Below are 20,081 nucleotides of genomic sequence, written 5' to 3'. Positions count from 1 at the left end.
TTCACGATTGGGATCTTTAGACTGGCCCCTTAACCACTCTGACATATTTGTTGTGAAAAAATTTAGTTTAGAAAATTGACACAAAAATTGAGACACAGAATTTCCCCGGAGAGGCTTCATGGTAACCCTTGTGCTATCCTAAGCACTTTAACATTTGGAGTTGGGTCATCTGGACCCACTAGACAGTGCTCTGAACCTTATTTCTTCAATGATTTGAGAACCTCACTGGTGTCCATGGATTACATGAAATCTTTCCACCTTTATCCACCTTTGTCATGGTAGGAATAACACGTCAAAGTAAGGGTGGGGTCATCGAGCACAAGGTAGCACAAGGGTTAATAGAAACTACGGTGTAAGGTGTTATCAATAATCAAGCATGGTGGTGACTTGGGCCATTTCTAATCTTCAAGTTTGTAGAAATTACACAAAATTTACAAGGGCACTCTTCGGAACCTAAAAATAAGATCATCTAAAAAAAAGGCTTACCTGGAGTGGGGTTTGAACCCACGTGAACATGTGCTCATTGGATCTTAAGTGCAACGCCTTAACCACTCGGCCATCCTGGTTGATCACATTTAGAAAATCGAGAAAGCAACAAAAGAAAAAAATACATTGAATATTCAGACCATTTAGGTAAAAGCTGTTGAGATACAAAACAGCATTCCTTTTTAGGGTTGCATCGTGTTGTAAATGAAGTTGTAAGTTGTAATCAAGATGGTCAAGCATGGTGGTACAGTCATGGTTTTGGCCAATTCTCGATCTTTTCTTCTGGAGAAGCTTGATGTTGGCAGTAATCATGGTGTGAGGTATTATCAATAGTGAAACAAGGTGGTGGCTGGGGCAATTTCTAGTCTTTAGAAAATCTTACACATAATCTACAAAGCTTACTTCGGAACTTGAATAAGGTCAGTCATAACCAAGGATTACCAGGAGTGGGGTTTTAAACCACGTGAGCATGTGCTCATTGGATCTTAAGTCCAACGCCTTAACCACTCGGCCATCCTGGTTACATAAAATATTGTTCTTTTATAAACAAATACAGTGGTACAGGGATGATTTGGGCAATTTCTTTTTGCCTCTGGTAAGGTTTTATTTCCATAGAAATCATGCTGTTAGTAAGGTGTCATCAAAGTGAGCTTGTGCTCATTTGATGTTGAGTTCAACGTCTTAACCACTCGGCCATCCTGGTTGCAAATTCTTTGCCATCTTCAGGAAAAGAATAAATAAAAAATAAAAACACCCGGAATTCTACTGTTGCATATGAACAAATAGTTATTGAGACATAAAACAGAATTTCTTTAAGGTTTAGATAATGTTGTATATGGAGTCCAATTAAAATTAAGTTGTAATCAACAGTCAGTCATCGTGGTGGTACAGTGATGGTTTGGGTGATTTTAATATCTTTTCTCTCTGGAAAATCCTAATGTTGGTAGAAACCATGGCAAAGGTGTGATCAAAAGTCGAGCATGGTAGTGGTGGAGTGATGGTTTTGGCCATTTCTACTCTGTTGAAAACCTTCACATTGGTAGAAATGACAGCATCCTTCACAAAAGTCAGCCCTTAAAATGACTCAGTAGCTGTTTGTTCTCTGCATTTGACCCATCTCCAGGGGGAGCAGTGACCTGCACACACAGCCACTCTGGGAGGCATTTGGGTGCCATTTTTAGAGTCTTTGGCTCTTGAGTCCAACGCCTTAACAACGCAGCCATCCTGGTTGCAGAATCTGCCACAAAATTGTCAGACAAATATTTCCTGCTGTGCAAGATCTCTCTATCTCTGTTCTTTGGGTTGCCTCTATTCAGGCCAGGGTTCATTCTAATAATAATATTCCTTACAGTTTCCCAAGTAACTACTTTTTGCCCCTCATTTCAGAAAAACCCGCTGTAGAGGTTATATATTTGTATGCATCTGGAGTTGTGCCGATGTAACGCAAATGCGCCGTACCATATCTCAAACTCCACACATCTACCCTTCACGATTCAGTTATTTAGCAGGTTTAGATACACTCCACATCAAGCTGTCAGTCAGGCCCTGGCAGCTGTGCGTTTGCTGACCTTGCTGAGCCGATCTCAACATCTATCATCTAAGCACAGCTGTCACATCTTTCACAATCAAGCAAGGTGTTTCAGCCCATCTGAAACAACCCGTAAAAGAAAACAGACCAGAAACAGTTGCTCTCTGTGAAGGCTGGGAACTATTACCATTTAACATTTGATGTCAATTTGAGGACACAGTTGATAGTCATATTTTCCTTTAACAAGTATTATGGATACCAATGATACACACTTCAAAGAAATAAATCAAACATCATAATACATCAAATGTATAATAAATTCCACAAATAGACTTTAAGTCAGTTGTAATGAGAAAAATGTAGTTCTAATTAACTCATATGTCCTATTGTATGCAGCACACATTCTGTTTTATAGAATATGCAAAGCAAGCACTTTATGAGGTGTGCATGCTGATCTGTACATTTGATCTGTTATCAGCAATTCACATGACAACATACTTGTTCAGACATGATTAAGATGAGATTCTCTTTGTCCACCCAAGAACAGCGTGGAGAAGAAATTGCGATTCTGTTATCTTAAAATGAGGCGTGGTTGTTGACACCTCCATGTTGGTCATGTCTGATTCTGACCCTTCCACCAGAATGTCACCTCAGACTCAACAGAACAACAAACCTTTTTTTTTTAAGTCTTTCCAGTCCTGTGCTGTTAAGATTAGCCTTTTTGAGCTGTAACCTGGAAACACTGGATGATTGCTATGCTTAACTTTAGGAGGGGGGGATTTAATACAGTAAAGAAGTGTTTTTACATGAGACATGTAGTCGATTGTCAAGAGGGTCTGATGCTACAATCGCACCGGCCTCCGCAACATGCAGATACAATACAGGGTTGTGTCAGGAAGAGCATCCGGCATAGAAATCTCTGCCAAACCACCTGTATGAATCAGTGATAGCTGGTTCACCGTGCGACACCTGAAGGGATATGCCGAAAAGTGAACAACAACAAGGGACTCAGATTTGGTTGTGCTGTTTGGGTATCTTCCTTTTTAATTCTTCTCCAAAATATTTGCTACATGTCATCTTTTTTTGGTCAAAGCGTCTACAAAACCAAGGTTCTGTGCTGTTTGTTGGTGCTCAGATCCATGTTTACACTGTATATCGGTATAAAGATCTTAGTCAAACTAAAGGCTTTTAGGTTCATTTGGAGCAGAAAAATATTACCCTGCTATTAATGGTCTGCTAAAGTCTCAGAAAGTATCATAACTCTGCTTCTCATGCTGCTGAAGGAGTCTGCTGCCGTCCTTGGTGCTGAGTGTTTTCACATCCCCCAATGACTTTTACTCCTGAGGAGCAGAAAAGGAGCGATTATGAAGGTCCTCCGAGTGGGGGGTCAGGTGGGACAGAATACAGATCAGGGAAGCTCTTCTGCTTCTGATTGTCCTTGGAGAAGAGTGAAGGAGAATGGATTAAACTGCAACTTTTCTTCAGAACATGAATATACACTGGATAGCAGATCTTTTTTTTTGGGGGGGGGGGGGGGGGGGGGGGTGCCTTGTGAATTGTCATGGCATCTTTTGTCCTTTTTTCTGTGGTTGTCATGTGTCTAGCACCAAATTATGGATTAGATATGTTAGATCTGAATGTGTCTCTATCTTTTTGGTGGTCATATCATCAGAAAGAAGGCCCAAAGGTAGAATATAGGCCTGCTTTTAATCAGAGGTGAAGCAGAAATAGATGTTGTTTCCTTTGGTGGGGATTTCTTTTCTAACAATGCTGGTTTGTGGCATCAGTCCTGATGGTCAGTCAATGCAAGTCTGTGGATGCAATCAAATTTGTAAAGTGACGGATGGATGTTTTTGTACCATTTTTTAAAAGAAATACTGGCCTCCTTGTATTCCTTTTACCACTTGTGTCGCTAAACCATTGTCTGCGCTTGTTTTGATCATGTTTTCTCTGCACGTGTTTATCATTGCATAAAAGTATCGCTAACTAAATGCTATAAAAGTAATTACTGAAGCCTCTCTGTCACTTAGGTCACTACCAGCTCTCTCCGACTGTGAACATGCCTCAGGACGACATGGTGATAATCGAAGACGATAGGCCACCCATGCTTCCTGCCCGTCTATCGGATCACTCGTCCTCCAGTTCCCATGAAGACATGGGCTTTGTGGGGGAAAGCTCCAGTGGTTGGATGCAGGAGCTGCCGGTGCAGGACGAATGGTAAGGAGACTGTTGCTTCATGAGTTAATGCAAAACTATTACAGTGGTCCTTTGTCTATCACGGGATTCACGTTCTAAAAATCACTTGTGATTGACAAAACCTTTGTAGTTTTTTATGATTATTTTAAGGCTGTAATACCCCTCAATACAAACCCTATACACTTTTCTCAGACAGACGTGAAGACTTTCGCACTTTTCTCTTTAATTTCAACTCTCAAAGTTCTACACTTCCTAGAAAAACAATTTGGCAAACTGGATGCATGCTATACAGAAGACACTGCACAGAGGAAATTGATTGACAATTGTCTACAACCAATCAGGACAATGCAATGAAAAAAGAAAAGAGTATTACGCTAAATTTTTGCTTAAAAAAGGCCAAACAAAGTTCAACCGCAATTCAGCGAGGGACCACTGTTCTGTTTATGGTTACATATAGATTTAGACAGTGTCAATAATTCTTTTCACAGTTCTGTGTCCTTATATACAGTAGGTTGGTGAAATGGTTGTATTGGGCAATCTCCCACTGTCAAACAGGAGATTCATATCATCATATCAGCACTAAAACCATTAGTGACATCTTTTTGAAACAGTTATATAAGTGAGTTGTTTGTATAAAGACATGTCTTAAAAAATACATTGGCTCTTTGAAATATGGGTAAAAGACTTCTATGGTTTAATGCGCAACGTCAGCATGGGAAGTCAGCATCCCTCTCGGCCTGTAGAGAAAAATTACAGCTACAGCTTGGCCATAAGGCTCATAAACCTTTTCGGAACACAAACTCTCTGCAGTGTCAGAAGCAAAGAGGATTTCAAGTGGAGTTTGAACTGTACAGTGGTTAAGTTATGCTCTAAAAAAACCTGATAGGTGAAATCTGTAAAGTAGGCATCTCATTATTTTTAACTATTACTACAGATGTTTTAAGGCTGTAAAACTCCTTATTACACATTTTTAAACTTTTTCTCAAACATGAACACATATACACTTTCCTCTCTTGTTTAAACTCTTAAGTTCAAACCTTTGTAGAAAAATAAGTCCAGTATAACAGAATAAAGAACATCATCTTCCCATAACACTGTATTTCAAGAATGTATGGTACTATCTAGCAGAACCTTAAATAGAATCATGTAGGCATTGATATTATCTGCAGCAGATCATCTTATTTTCGCAATTTGTCTTTTATACTGTGCCTATAAGTGAAACATTTGCCCCTGCCACTCACTCAAGAACTCAAGAAGAAAGTTTGCATGCAGCTACTATCCAGAGAGAATTCAGTTTCTACACAGTAAACGACTCCTCTCCAAAAAAACAAACAAAAAAAAAAAAACATCACAGCAGATGAAACTGTCAAAAACTGAATGGTGCCAAAATCTGTCATGGGGCTCAAAAAATAAACAAAACCCATTAACAAAACCAGAACACACGAATATCCAAAGGAAAGTTAAACATATTATGGGATGGCCACAGGACCTTGACAGCCATTTTGTGACAATGTTTGAAAATGTTCTATTTTTCCCACAACATGGGAGAAGAAAACTTTTTTTCAAGCGATCTTCAAGAAATTTCCCCCAGATGCTGGGAGCTTAAATTAATGACCACAACCGTAATTTTGTTGACCTTTGGCCACGTGAAGAGGCTGCTATCTTGAATTAAAAAAAAAAACCCTAAGTACCTTCTACACATTGAAGCCCCCACTTGGGATTTTGATCTATTGCCTTCCAACTCCTTGAGCATCATTGGGAAGCTACAATTGGAATACGAAGTTGTAGATTTTGAACGCTGTTAATGTGGCGAGCTCACAAAAGTGATGCTCCCCTGCTCGCATACTTTTTACGGAAATATTGTGAAACTTCAAAACATGAATTTTTGCCTTTAGCTGAACAAAACAATACAACAAAACAATGGTAATATATTAAGAAAGTGGGCGTGGTTAGTAAAAATCCTTCGTTGCAGAGAAAATCCCAAAGAATTTGCTTTTGCTTATTCTTCTAAAAATGACATAGACATGTCTGTCACCCCCAGGCAAACAAAACATGAAATGGTTGCTGTGGTGATAAAACCAACAGAGAAAAAGAAAAAAAGGTTTTTCACGAATTTCTCACATGTAGCTATGACCAGTGTGGCAGGGGGGCGTGTAGCAGCCACTCAGCCAGTCAGAAGGGGCGGCGAGTAGAAAGGGGGCGGGTAGCACCTGTGGGCCTTTCAACGCCACTTTTAGCTTTAACATGTGTGTGCTTTTACATCATTCTCCTCCAGTTGAGCCACGGCCTTGGTTGTTATAAATAGAATTGCTCTGATTTATTTATTTAGGTTTATTTCAGATCCATATTTTTCCCTTAAATGAACTCCTCCCCCTCTCTCAGTGGTTTATTATTAATGAGCAGATTTGCTCAGCATGCCAGTCACTCAGGTGACGTCATGGTGGATTGGATTCTAACCACCCCCTGCACCTGCAGCACATTCACACACATGATATGTGCACACAGTCCAGGAGTGTGCTGCATGCCTCTGCCTGCGGGGTTACTCTGAATAATTCATGATCAGTTACATGTTGTTGTTTTTTTTTCCCACTCACAGGCTAACAGCTGCTTACCAACTGTGTATCATCATTCTTACTTCCTTCTACCGATTCTCATTTTTCCTTCTTTTTCATGTCTCTCCAACATCCTTGTGCACGTCAGCGTTAACAGGCATCCTGAGCCAGCAGGGGATGTGGGTCAGACATCCATTGAAACGGTTGCTGTTTTTAATTAAGCTCCTGCAACAGTGCAGCCAGGTCTCTATATGCACTGAATATGTATTGTGAAGAGCACAGACCAACTCACCTTTGTCCTCTAGTCTTATTCAGCCTTCTGTCCTCATGGGAAAAAGCTTGCCAGGGCCACAGCTGTACACCTACAGTGCATACAAATTAGTTGTCGGTTTAAATCATTGTTATTCCAATCTCATCTTTTTATACTTGATCGATTTTTTTTATTCTTTATTCCATCAACCTTTATAGTAGCTTATTTACTCTTCACAGCAGTTGTGTTTCATTTGAATGCCATAATTAATTTCTCTGATTGTATATTTGGTTACATATTAAAAGTCAATTCCTCCGCCTACCAAGGGATTTTATAGCAAACCTGCTTTTGAACCAATTTTTTTTTTCCATTTTTTGGAATCTCACTATCCTTTTTTCTCATCAATTCCCACCATGAAGAATTTGGCAAATGAACATCCTCGTCTGTTTATCTCCTCTAAACGGGTTTCGGGTGACTTGCACCACCCACGTGATGGTGTGCGAGCAAATGATGGCATCTCACATTTGCAGTTAGGAGACCTGGGCTGACCTACTTTTTTCCTGACGTCTTTAGCTCCCTGCATATAGACCTTTGTTGTGTCTCGTCAGCTTTTCACGCCTCACATTTGCATTTCTGCATATTTTAACATTTCACAGACGTCGATTTAAAAGCACACAGATTTGTACGCTTTTAGTGCGTTCTTTGCACATAGTCATTTGTTTTTTTGTCATCTCCATGGATGGATTGTTGCATTCTTCTTGTCAGAACTGCTGGTAATGTGGTTCAGATAATCTTTCTTTAATCCACCCATGCTGCAGCCAGCTGCAGTGGATTGTTTCAGGATTAAAAACTGTGCAAAAGGGAAATATGATGGAGAGCAGCGTTTCAGGTTTCCATAATACTGTAGGGGTGTCCCAAACAGATTTTTTGTGGCACCTGATCTGATTCCGAGTCACTTGATTTTGAGTATCTGCCCCTACCGCAATCTAATACTTTTATAACAAATTTAAAAAGTTAATCCTATTCTTTTATTCAGCTTATTTTCTTAATGATTTTACGCACCACAAAGCACACGTAACCCTTATGCTATCCAAGGCGCTTCAACGTTGAGAGTTGGGTCATCTAGACCCACTAGCCACTGCGCCGAACCTTTTTCTCTTCAAAGATTTGTGATCTTCACTGGTGTCCATGGATTACATGAAATCCTCTCCACCTTTATCATGGTAGGGAAAACACGTCAATGTAAGGGTGGGGTCATCTGGACCCCATAAGATAGCACAAGGGGTTTTAAAAGCCTGAAGTGTGAACTATAAAAAATAGTCATGTGATAAAGTTTGGTGACTGTAGCTTTACGATCTATTTAACTTTTTCACCATAATTATGGGATTTATATCTCTGTTAAAAATTCCTAAATAATGAAAACAATGACTTTCTTTCAAAACCGTTGGTGTAGGATAAATATGATGACAAATGTTCGTGACTAGCTCATATCAAGAGAAGTATTTATTTGTTTTCTCAGAGCTATGACTTTGTAGACGGTCCCTTGGCAGTCTTCTCACTGCCGTCTCTCTGTTTAATTCTTTAAAAAGAAAAAAACAATCCTTTTTTTCTTTTGAAATGCTTTTGTTGATCGTTGTTTGTGATGAGACAAAGCAGTAGAGACACTTGCTGTAAGTTTTAAATGATTTTTAAAAAACTTATTGAGCCTGGAAGGGAAAATCTGTACATATTTTACTAACTTTATACTGTTTAACTTTAAACTTTAAACTGTTTCTGTGTGCCTCCTGGTCAAACTGGTTCCATATTCTTCTGCACTTTATGGCGATAAAGCCCATTCATGATACGCAGACTTCTAGCAAGGTATTTAACTGTAATAACAAGCTTCAAATATATAGCACTGATCAGAATAATAATAATATAATGTTCTAATCCCTGAATGGGATACAACATCTGATTTTGATCAAGTCTGAAATTACATGATCTGGCCCAACTTCTGATCACATGATCGGATTGGGACATCCTTAAAATAAAGGCTGCGAATTTAGCACATCTTCTCTCTTTATTTTTTTTATTGTGATATTTTTTTCTGGCACTTGACCCTTCACAAAAACTCCCACAGTGGTGTCTGCACCATAAAGAAAACACTGTTTCTACAAGATTTACAGACAAAAAGATCCTAGACTGGTTCATGAAATGGCTGAACAATGTCCCCAACAATAGGGTAGGTGAAATAAAAGTCTAATAGCAGGAAAACTGTTTTCTGTGCATTTATAACAGCACATTTGAAAGGAAATGTTTACTATTTCCACCTGGTTTTCTTCACAAAAGCTCATAAAAAAAAGAGTTGTTGACACACTGGGCCCTTAGTTCTCCTCAGACTGGCATGTTTATTCTCCAAATGCAATGAGACTGAATGAAAATAAAGATATCAGCAAGAGAAGAGCTTAAAGTATGATAGTTTTCCAAGAATGGAGAGTTTTGGACAGAGTTTTCTATGAATTTTCAGAGTTCTCACTTTTTATCTGGGTTCTTCAGAACCATTTACCCCTGGATGCACAAGTATTTTAAGTTTCATCTTCCCATCTCTCCTTCGGTATCAAGTTTTCCTTTAAAATTTTCTTCTAAAGGAAATAGATATAAAAGCACTTTTTGTAACACAGTCAGTCCATATAGCTCCAAATTTTTTTCTAGTTATTATCACCACTAATAACAATCCCATATTTGCAGGTCCTTATCAGCACTCATGTTATTCAATTAACTTCATTCTGTTTCAAGACTCTGTTTTTGTTGTCGATAACACAGCCAAAGTCATTTTGGAAAGTCAGAAACAAGACTCTAAAAAAAAAAAGACAATCTGAAATAATTTATCTTAGATAATAAATATGCAGCCAATAAGCTAAAGGTGGTGTTAAAAACACCCTTTAATTCAGTCCTAAAGATGAAGATTTAGCCGTCAATTGCCACTTCAAAAAGATTTCAATGTGTTGATGCAATTTCTTTTCTAAAAAATGAATTTCCCTGCTTCTTGTTAAGTCAACACACATGTACAAAATATACACAATTTTGGACCGTTTGGAATAGGAGTGGATGGAGTGAATAGGAATGAACCCGATCTGGCTCCACACACTGGGCATATCCTAACTTGACATTATGTGGGTGTCACTTGGTTTTCTTGCGTCACTTAGAAACTTTTCTCACAAAGACTTCGGGCGGGCTGCATGTAGTGGTTAGCATACCCCCCCTTACAGAAAGAAGGGTTCAAAACCGGGCTGGGTCCTTTCTAGTTTGCATGTTCTCCTCGTTCATATGTGGGTTTACTCTACTTTCCTCCAGCAGTCTAAGACATACTTCATAGGTTAATTTATTCTAAATCATCCATGTGGGTGTGATCATGTGACCCAGTGATGGACTGGCGACCTGTCCAGGGTGTACCCCGCCTTTACCCAGCAGTAGCTGGATAGGCTCCAGCAGTCCTGTAACACCAAAATGGAATAATTGGATTTGGTAGATTGTTGGGTGCATGGATGGACGGATTCATGGATAGATGAATGGCTGAATGATGCTGCTAACTCATGGTTAACCCTCTAACACCAGAGATGTAGCCGGTGACACCTAAATAACACACACTCATTGACATACCATAAACTTTGACCCCTTACACAATCAACGTGATTCCGTCGATTATGACACAGAGAAAAGTGCCTTTTCATATCTTTGGACCAACACTTGACGTTCTGCCACAGAATCACCTGATTTATGTTGATTGGCTGAACACTACACGAGTGTAAATAGTTGCATATCAATGCAATGCACTTCAGAATCCACTGGAATCACGTTAATTGTGTAAATGTTTGAAGAGTTACTGCAGTCAAAACAATGTCAACACTGGAGCTAAAGCATCTGTACAAAAGGGTTAAAAACAGAATTCATGTACCATATGTTTTTAACGCTATAAGGCAAATGGCATAAACTTATATAGTGCTTTTCTACCTACAAGGCCCAAAGTGCTCTACAATCACAGATGCATTCACCTACACATTCACACACTGGTGGTGGCTCTGCTGCCAAACACAGGTGCCCACCTACCACCAGAGGCAGGGTGGGGTTCAGAGTGTTGCCTAATGACGCATCGACGTGCAGGGTGGGAATTTAACCTGCAATCTTATGATCATGGGTTGACTGCCCTACCGCTGCACCACGGGCAAATATAAGGCAAATATAAAAGCCTTAATTATAAAAAAAAAAAGAAAAACGAGAGCTTTATCCGTTCTGGTTGTGTTTACGCTAATGCTTCTAACGCGGTTAACGTGTTAGGGTATAAAACTGTGTTGGTGTGTTTGTACGTGATACTAACCACGTTGGGAGTTAGCATATTCATAGTAACGTTTGTTTTAGTGGTATCAGTCTGTTGGGAGGTTGGGAGTTACAGGTATTGTGACGTATTACAGGTAACGCTGCTAACATGTATCAAAAGCATCAATTAGAGTTACTGTGAACGCTGTTAACCAAGTCCAACTGACTGATGGACTCATCTCTGACTCTTTTGTCTCGCTTAATGCGCCTTCTATTTCGGTATGACGTAAGTTTAAAATAGACCATTTATAGATGGTGCGCCCTATAGCACAGGAAATATAACAGTTCAGATTTTAAGGGTTTGCCTATCAAAGTAGGTATAAAACATACATACTGATAAATAAATAAAAAATAAAATGTCCCTTTTGAACCAACAAGACTTATGCTCTCTCATGTCTCTGATTTCGACTTTGACAGAGTAGAGGATAAGTGTCAATTGCTATTAGGGTGAGAGAAGATGGATGGAGTGCTGGAGCGGGTGGGTAGGAAAAGAGAAGGCAGAGAACTAGACTGTGTCCTTCTGTGTCTTTGTGAGATGTCACGGGTGGAAACATCATTTCCCGGGCCGCTCCGACACAGGCTGTCAAGCAGCGAGAATTGAAAAGGAATCCAGACAAACATAACGCGCAGCCATTTTTCAAAGCCTCAAACACACACACAGCCGCACAGACGCATTCAGCCTCATGAGTGTTTAGATACACATTGGCAGGTAAACAATTTCACAAATTAACATATAAAGTGGAAAAGGTTCACACAGGCACGAACAAATAAACTTTGCAGGAGCGCTGCCTACTTCGGTTGACTCCCTAATAGTCTGTCATTAGTAATGTAACTAAAAGTCACAAGTGCTCTATTAGGTTTGTGGGCTTTTTTTTTTGTTTTTTTATCAATTTTTCACCATAAAAGCATCTAAATGCAAACAGCCCTTTGGTGCATGCATATTTCTCACACTATTCGACTCATCCAAATGTCCTTGTAGGTTGTTAGTGACTTAAATGCCAGGTAGTACACATACACATATTTCCCCAGAAAGGCTTTTTGTCCCCGCAGGTTTTATGAATATTGAGCATGTCTCATTGGAGCAACTCTGCTGCCCTTCTCTACTCCCATCACCACCTTGTTCTAAGGCTTCCTGCTTTGTGCACTGGCTGTTTTTTCATGCCATATGACAGGGAAGCAGCTGGAGATCAGTTTTTGCCCACACACCAACATAAACCTTTGCTTGATCCTAATGTTTGTCGGTTCATGTTTCTTTCTGTGTCCATTGTCTATCTGCAAAGTTTATAAAAGATAAAATTGTTAACTACTTTTTTTCTGTATACATTTTGAATGCCATCTTGTGCTTGTCTGTCCGTGTCTCACCTGTATGGCTTTATGCACTAAAGACAGCTTGAAGCTTTGCAGCTAAGCAGTGCATCCATGCAGTCAGCTGACACAGACTCCAAACCTCACAGGGAACCATATCGGAAGCTGCTTACCATACATTCTTATTCATTTTGAAAAAAATGCCATTATTCTTATTGGGCCTTATTGGGAAAGTTAGAGATTGAGCTGTTCGATTATTTAAATATACATGAAAACATAAAAAGTAGAATCAAAAAGGGATAAGTCAAGGTAATTGCGTCGTAGAGAACGTTTAGCACTTCACATTAGGGCCAACTTGTGGTTTAACAGATTTAACTTCCTGCCGTAGAGCCAGAAACAGCAACATGATCATGTAAAATGTGAGTGAGCTCAGTGGATTTTCTTGTGAGCAACCCTCAGCTCCATTTAAATTTAGATGATGGCTGGTATTTGAATGGAAGCATCTGCTTGGAGGAGTGGAAACTGCTTTTAAACACTACTAAAGGAAGAACAGAAGAGGGACATTTTGGAGGCGTAAATTTGGTCTTGGGTTTAGGATAGGGTCGTGACTAAAAATAAAACCACCATTTTCACTTTTGGATGATTAAAACATCGGTATTCTTTAGTACTGGGATTGGTACTCTTTGTGCTTTTCACAGTGACCAGTTTGTGTGGACGTCTTATGGGCAATTTACAAAGACTTATGTATCACATGCTAGCCACATGCAGCAGTCACACACAGTCAATAAGGAGTTAGTGCGCCCATCTCAGTAACAGCTAGAGTATGGCATAAGGGCATGGAACGACAGCGTCAACTTATATTATCTTTATGAATATATGACTGTATCACCTACCACACACACGACAATGCTACATCACATTTTTATTATGTGAAGTGGTTGTAGGAACTGCACAGGAACTGCACCTATGACCCACCACCGGCCCAGACAACCCAAAAACCCACAGCAGCGACACAGGTCAACGACTAAGGCTTAAGGTTAGCCAGAAAGAGAATGCGATAGAAGAACAGAGCTTTACCACAAAAACAGCCTTCTCAATTCTCATATCTAAGATGAGATAAGGGTTGTTAAGTGTGTTGTTGGTGAATGTGGTGCGATGGTGAGGCATTGGTGTTCTATTAGTACATCAGGAATACAAAATTAAAAATTAAAATTAATCCATGTTAGGACTCTAAATAGTGCCCCCAAAGAAGGAGCTGTTGAAACGGGACCTTTTCAGGTGGTTTGGTCCATTCAGCGCTTAAACTAATCCAACCAAAACTCTTTGCAAAACTCTTTCAGTATTCACTCCCATTAAGAATAATCTCCTGTAACACCCATTGAATGGTGAAAAAAAGTGTTACAGTCAGCTTGATCTCATTGTTTGTGACTTTACAACAGATTTCTGCAAAAACCAATTTCTTGCGCGACCACTTATTTTGGTTAGTATTTGGAGAATTTCACTTTACACGTATCTTTAAATCACTTTATACCCAGCAATCTGCCCGCTTTTATTTACTGGTCTGCCAGCTCTCTGGTTTTCTGATTCTTTTCAAGGACACGCCGCACAGCATGCCCTGATGTGCTAAATTTTTAGTTTGTGACTCTAAGGAACATACCCTGCATGCACAAATATTATTCTATGCCTGTCAAACTGTGTTATCTTTGGCATTTTTCATGAATGTAGCTCAAGCAGTGGGAACAAATTATGGTTTCTGCCACAGGCAGTTAGCAAAGAGCCTAAAGACACCATTTCAAATTGCTTCTCAGCCAAAATGTCTGAAATATATTCATACGCAACACTCACTCATCTATTAAGTTAGGTGCCTTTTTCTGTGCTTGAATGATTTATAACTTAGATTTATAGTTTTTTTTTCCCCGTCTTTAACTTGTTAAACATAAGGACTAGACTGAAAATAGAGAAAAACCAAACATTGTTTAAAGAGGAAGTGGAATCCTTGAAGAAAACCCAAAGAACCTTTGCTTCTCTAAAAAGAATATCAAATAGTGAACCGCTTCCCATTAAGCTTTGGAAACTATTTAGGCAAATGGGCCTAAATTTTAAAATTTTTAGTAAATAGCACCAAAAAAAAGAAAAAATTAGTATATGCAACTAAAATGCATTTATTTCTTTTTGAGTCACCATCCAAGAGTGATTGACAACAGAAAAGCAGCATTCAGTTGGGCATTGGTTGTATAGGTCAAGGGTGCCCGATATATTAATAGCAACTGAGGGAAGTGTGGGTAGATCATGGGCCATCACAACCATAAAAAAGATAGATACTTTAAAAATAGCTGTCAGCAAATCATCATCCTCACGTCACTTGATTGACATGCCAAATGTCCAGTTGAATATCCTTTTATCAGTGCACATGCATATTTAACAACACAGGGCTCTGTTCTACTTGCAGATATGGAGTTTCCAACGTCGGCACACTGTACGCTGCAGCACAGTCAACATGACAACTACAAACACACGGGTCCACTTCAACACACTGTTGAAAAAAAACCGACAGACGAACCTTTTATAATGTTGTAATCTTACATAATCTAACCCTTGTGCTATCTTGGAGGCATGTTAATGTTGGGAGTGGGGTCATCTGGACCCCCCAAGACAGTGCGCTGAAGATTTTTTCTTCAATGATTTTAGAGCGTCACTGGTGTCCATGGATTACATGAAATTCTATCCACCTTTATCCACCTTTGTCATGGTAGGGAGAACACGTTAATGTAAGGGTGGGGTCATCTGAACCCCACAAGGGCTAAGTTGACCAATTTTATTCAATATAATTGTCAAATTTCCCTCAAAATCTGCATTACATAATAAGGAAGTGTATCGAAGTACATAAAAAGGGGTATATGTATATAGAGGTAGGTCTTTTGGAGCTGGTCATTTCAGAAGTAGCTTGAAGGCCAGAAAGGTGTGGGCACCTTTGCTATAGGTGGAGATGCAGGAGAAAGGTTGCAAAGAAATCTAAATGTCACCAGGGGGGTCTTAAGTGCGTCTAAAATTTTGTACTGTTAATGAAGTCTGAGTGACTGATGGATTTATCTTTTATCTTGCCTAACCCTTGTGCTATCTTGTGGGGTCAAACTGACCCCACCTTTACATTGATGTTTTATCCCTACCATGACAAAGGTGGATAAAAAATGTAATCCATGGATACCAGTGAAGATCACAAGTCATTGAAGAAAAAAGGTTCAGCACACTGTCATGTGGGGTCCAGATGACCCAACTCCCAACGTTAACGTGCCTTGGATAGCACAAGGGTTAATCCCTCTTATCATTTAGTGTGCCATGTATATGACATAAATTTAAAAATTGGCCAATCATAGACCATGTCACTGATAATTTTGTTTGGCCTATTGTGTAGAAAATACAGTGGATGAATCTAGGGATTTCTCCTTTAGGAAAGTTTCCACAAAAAGGCGTTTAGCTGTTTGTGGAAATTTTGCACTGAATTAATCAGAGGACGTGCTAAAAAAAAAAGAGAAGCAGCTCACAGCAACATACTGAAGTTCCTACTAAGTGAAGTGACACCACTGCAGAGCTGTCCCTCTGAACTTCACTCCTTCTGCCCACAGGTTTCTCACCAATGTTGCTCAGACGAGCTGGGTGCAGAGAGCTTTTTTTTTTCTTTTTCCATAATTACTCTTCCAAACAGTTGCACACTTGTCACCTCTGTGTACCTGACTGACAGGACCGTACACGCTCTAACCCGCTGGCCTCTCACTATGTCACTCTGTCTGTTAGCTCTGCAGGCCCACAAGCTGCTACTGCCAGGACTGAATTTCATCCAAATTCAGGGTGAACATGCTCACTTTGTAACCCACCGTTCCTTCCCCGCCTCTCAGTCACTTAGACAGATGATATTTGAAAGTAGAAAAATAAAGGGCACAGCTTTTTTTGTGTGAACTTGAAATGATAAGAATGGAGAGAAAAGCAAAGGATAATGAATAAATGAATAATACATCTGTGCTGTCATTGCTCTCTCTTCCCGTGTCCTCTGGAGCTGCTCCTATGAGGCAGTCTGATGGTGGTTAGGATTGTCAGGTATGGTTGACTGCAAAGTGACAGGCAGACATGCTTCCTCTGTGAAACGGGAGGCAGCTCCACTGTTAAATGTGGTTGACACCTTAAATGAGGATTGTTTACAGGCAAACAAGTTCAAGCCGATCCCATGTAGGCCTTCATAAAAGCAAACATTAGGCAACATGGAGGGCAGCTTGAAGGGAACATCTTTACTTAGAAGGAGATCTGGAGGAAAAATCCAGATGGGACAAATGTGACGAATAGCGCAATAGCCACAGAAAGTGGCAATTTTTTAGTTTGATCTGCAGGAGACCTAGTTTTCTTGAGTAGTCTTGGTGCGACTGTTCCCCTGAACTTTGATCAAACAGACACACCAGCTTGCATGCGCTATTCTTTTGTCAGATGACTGCGCACAGCGCCTAAAGGGGATGTTCATGTCATATCCGAGCGCTCTTTGCACGGAGGCTGACTGTTATAAATTAGGAAATCAGACAATTAGAGTCCTTAAGATGTGACCGCTCTTCTCTACAGCTCTTTCTGGGTTCAGAGAACCCAAAAAACCACAGTACCTGTACGTGCCAACCCCCATATAAGGGCATATGACGAAGGCTTATACTTACATTCACAGGGGTGCAGTTACTTTTGTGGACTGTTTTAGTTCATTTTTATTCATCTACAATGGTCAAATGATAATTACAGAAACAATAGCTACATTTTGTTCCAACGATCAAAGTCTAGTAACTGATGGTCTTCTTGCATTCAAATGAATTTTTCCACATGTAAATGCCCCAGTTCTCCTCTCCCTCCCTGCCTCCTGCTCCCAGTCCCCCCTGATTTTCAATTAAGATCCAGACAGAGATAGGGAGGATGTTAAAGAGAGTACACTGTAGTGGGTTGGGTCCTGCATGACACATTGGGGGGGCGAGCAGACTGAATGAGAATTGAGTGGCCATGACCCTGGAGCACCCTCACCTCACAGGGGTATCGCACATCTAGGCCATGCCTCCCCTTCCCAATTATGGAGAATCCTGAGCAGGGATGGAGGTGCCCTTTATTGGAGCAGTCACCGAAATAAAAGATGTGTAACGGTTGTGTATATGTGTGTGTGAGTATTGAATATCAATTGTCATTATCTGATAGTGTTGGAGCATTTTGGTCTGAGGATTGTGGTTGTGTGAATATTAATAGGTTTTTTTTTCACTTTCTGCTTTAATATCAGACTAGCCTCAAGCCATGGCTGTGCAACTTGATGTAAATGATTGAAAAAACTGCATCTATAATTGGATAATGATGCTCAAAAAGGATTATCTCTTTGCCATTAATTTGATACATTTGTTTCTGTCTCCCTCTTTTCTCTTCTTTCCAAACTTCAGCACGCTAAGTCCTGATGCAGAGGCCGACCTTTCATTCCAGAGGGAGGGCTTTGGCCGCCAGAGCATGTCGGAGAAGCGCACCAAGCAGTACGACAATCCTGCAAGACTGGAGATTATGAAAAGTCGAAAAACCAAAAGCATGGATCTAGGTACATTTTTATGCACAAAACATATGGCATATGCATTATGGTTGCTATCTATCTATCTATCTATCTATCTATCTATCTATCTATCTATCTATCTATCTATCTATCTATCTATCTATCTATCTATCTATCTATCTATCTATCTATCTATCTATCTATCTATCTATCTATCTATCTATCTATCTATCTATCTATCTATCTATCTATCTATCTATCTATCTATCTATCTATTCTTCCGTTCACCCATCAATCCATCCATTCCTCCTTCAGTCCATCCATTTATCCATTTATATGTTAATCCATTCATTCATCCATCCATCCACCCATCAATGTATCAATTTCCTCCTTCCATCTGTCTGTCTATCCATCCATCTCTCCATCCATCCACCATTTAATCTATCCATTCCTTCTATCCATCTGTCCATCTATCCAATACAGTAAACCCTTGTCTTTCGCGGGGGTTACGTTCCAAAAAGAACCCGTGATAGGCAAAATCCGTGAAGTAGAATCCTTTTTTTTTTTACAAATATTATACAATTAAATACTGTATTATACATTGAAAAGAAATAACAAACCATTTACAGGCTCAAGCATTTGTTTCACAAATAAAAGTACTTTAGAAATGTTTTTTTCAACAACTAACTTCTGTACTGTACTGTCAAATAATAATTTGAATCATCCATGTGAACAGAAGGCTTCAAATTGCGGAGATTAGCCCCGCCCACCGCCACCCGAGTAATACGATTAAACGGGAGAAAATTTAAAATGATTATGAAAAAAATACAAAGTACAGTCGGACAAATAGTGACTCAGGTGTATTTCTTCAGACTGAGCCGCTGCATCCTGACTCCGCTCTGCAGTGTTTTCTTTATTTTGAAGCCCGTGGTGCAGATGTGTTTGTTCAGGAGAAGAACATAGTGATAGGCAGTTGTTGTCGCTCTTTTTTCTATGGGTTTTAGAGAAACTCGAAATTGCTAGATGATTTGCACCTACGTAATGTAAATTTGACAAGCTGCTTTACGTACGTGTACATATTAAACTGTAACGTTATTGACGCACAGGTAGAGAAGAAGTGGAGTGACTTTTTAGCCAATCAGAATGCGGAACACAATGCACGATGCAAATCCTTGAAGTAGCGAAACCGTGAAAAGTAAACCGCGTTATAGCGAGGGATCACTGTAATCCATCCATCCGTCCATCCCTACATCCATCAGCATATCAGTCCGTCCATCTTTCCATTCATCCACTCATCCATCTATCTGTAATATTTGAGCTGCAATGAAATGATTCTTTTTCCACATATATAAAAATGCCCTCTTTCAAATTCTCTACATTTCTCGGCACTCATGCTTTCCTTCATCAGAAACTTCTGCAAACAATGAATAGGCTTTATACTAAATGACTAGATGAGTATGTCAGCTATATGGACCTTACAATGTATCAAAGACAAATGGTTTCCTTGATTACAACAAAAATGTTATAATGTAAGGAGCATATTTAGTTTTGAAGAAAATTTTCCCACTTTAAACAAAACCCATCTTTGTATTATGACCAGCAGAAAAAGCTACAAAAATAACCTGAAATCTTTCTAAAGACACAAAGAATTTGAAACTCCACATTTGTTCACTGAGTTGAAGTAAGAACACGTTTTTAGGGACAACCTCAAGATGGGAAAGCCATGTAACACTCACACACGTGTACAGGTTAATGTATCTTGGGAAAAGTGGTTGTGTGCATTTGCTTTCCCACTGTGCAGGTGCTGTCTTCTCTCGGATCACCGATTAATCACTTCAGATAACACTCCTTGAGCTCCCAGTGCTG

At 39.7% G+C, this 20,081-nt stretch overlaps 1 protein-coding gene and 2 non-coding genes across 4 annotated transcripts in view; 1 reads left to right on the top strand and 2 right to left on the bottom strand.

Moving 5' to 3' along the window:
• The window catches only part of LOC101161760 (partitioning defective 3 homolog), a 409,623-nt gene that overhangs the window by 233,320 nt on the left and 156,222 nt on the right, over nucleotides 1-20,081 (top strand). For both annotated transcript variants that reach the window (XM_023950354.1, XM_023950353.1), the window contains 2 exons: nucleotides 4,045-4,231; nucleotides 18,115-18,263. In XM_023950354.1, the coding sequence (XP_023806122.1) occupies nucleotides 4,045-4,231; nucleotides 18,115-18,263 (336 nt within the window). The remainder of the gene's footprint in view (nucleotides 1-4,044; nucleotides 4,232-18,114; nucleotides 18,264-20,081) is intronic.
• On the bottom strand, nucleotides 484-566 carry trnal-uaa. Its single transcript has one exon. It is a non-coding gene; the product is annotated as a tRNA-Leu (tRNA).
• On the bottom strand, nucleotides 925-1,007 carry trnal-uaa. The gene has a single exon. It is a non-coding gene; the product is annotated as a tRNA-Leu (tRNA).

This window comes from Oryzias latipes, chromosome 20 (genome assembly GCF_002234675.1).
Source record: "Oryzias latipes chromosome 20, ASM223467v1".
Lineage (NCBI taxonomy): Eukaryota > Metazoa > Chordata > Actinopteri > Beloniformes > Adrianichthyidae > Oryzias > Oryzias latipes.
The sequence above is the reverse complement of the archived record's forward strand: the minus strand, read 5'-3'. Positions and strand labels throughout refer to the sequence as shown.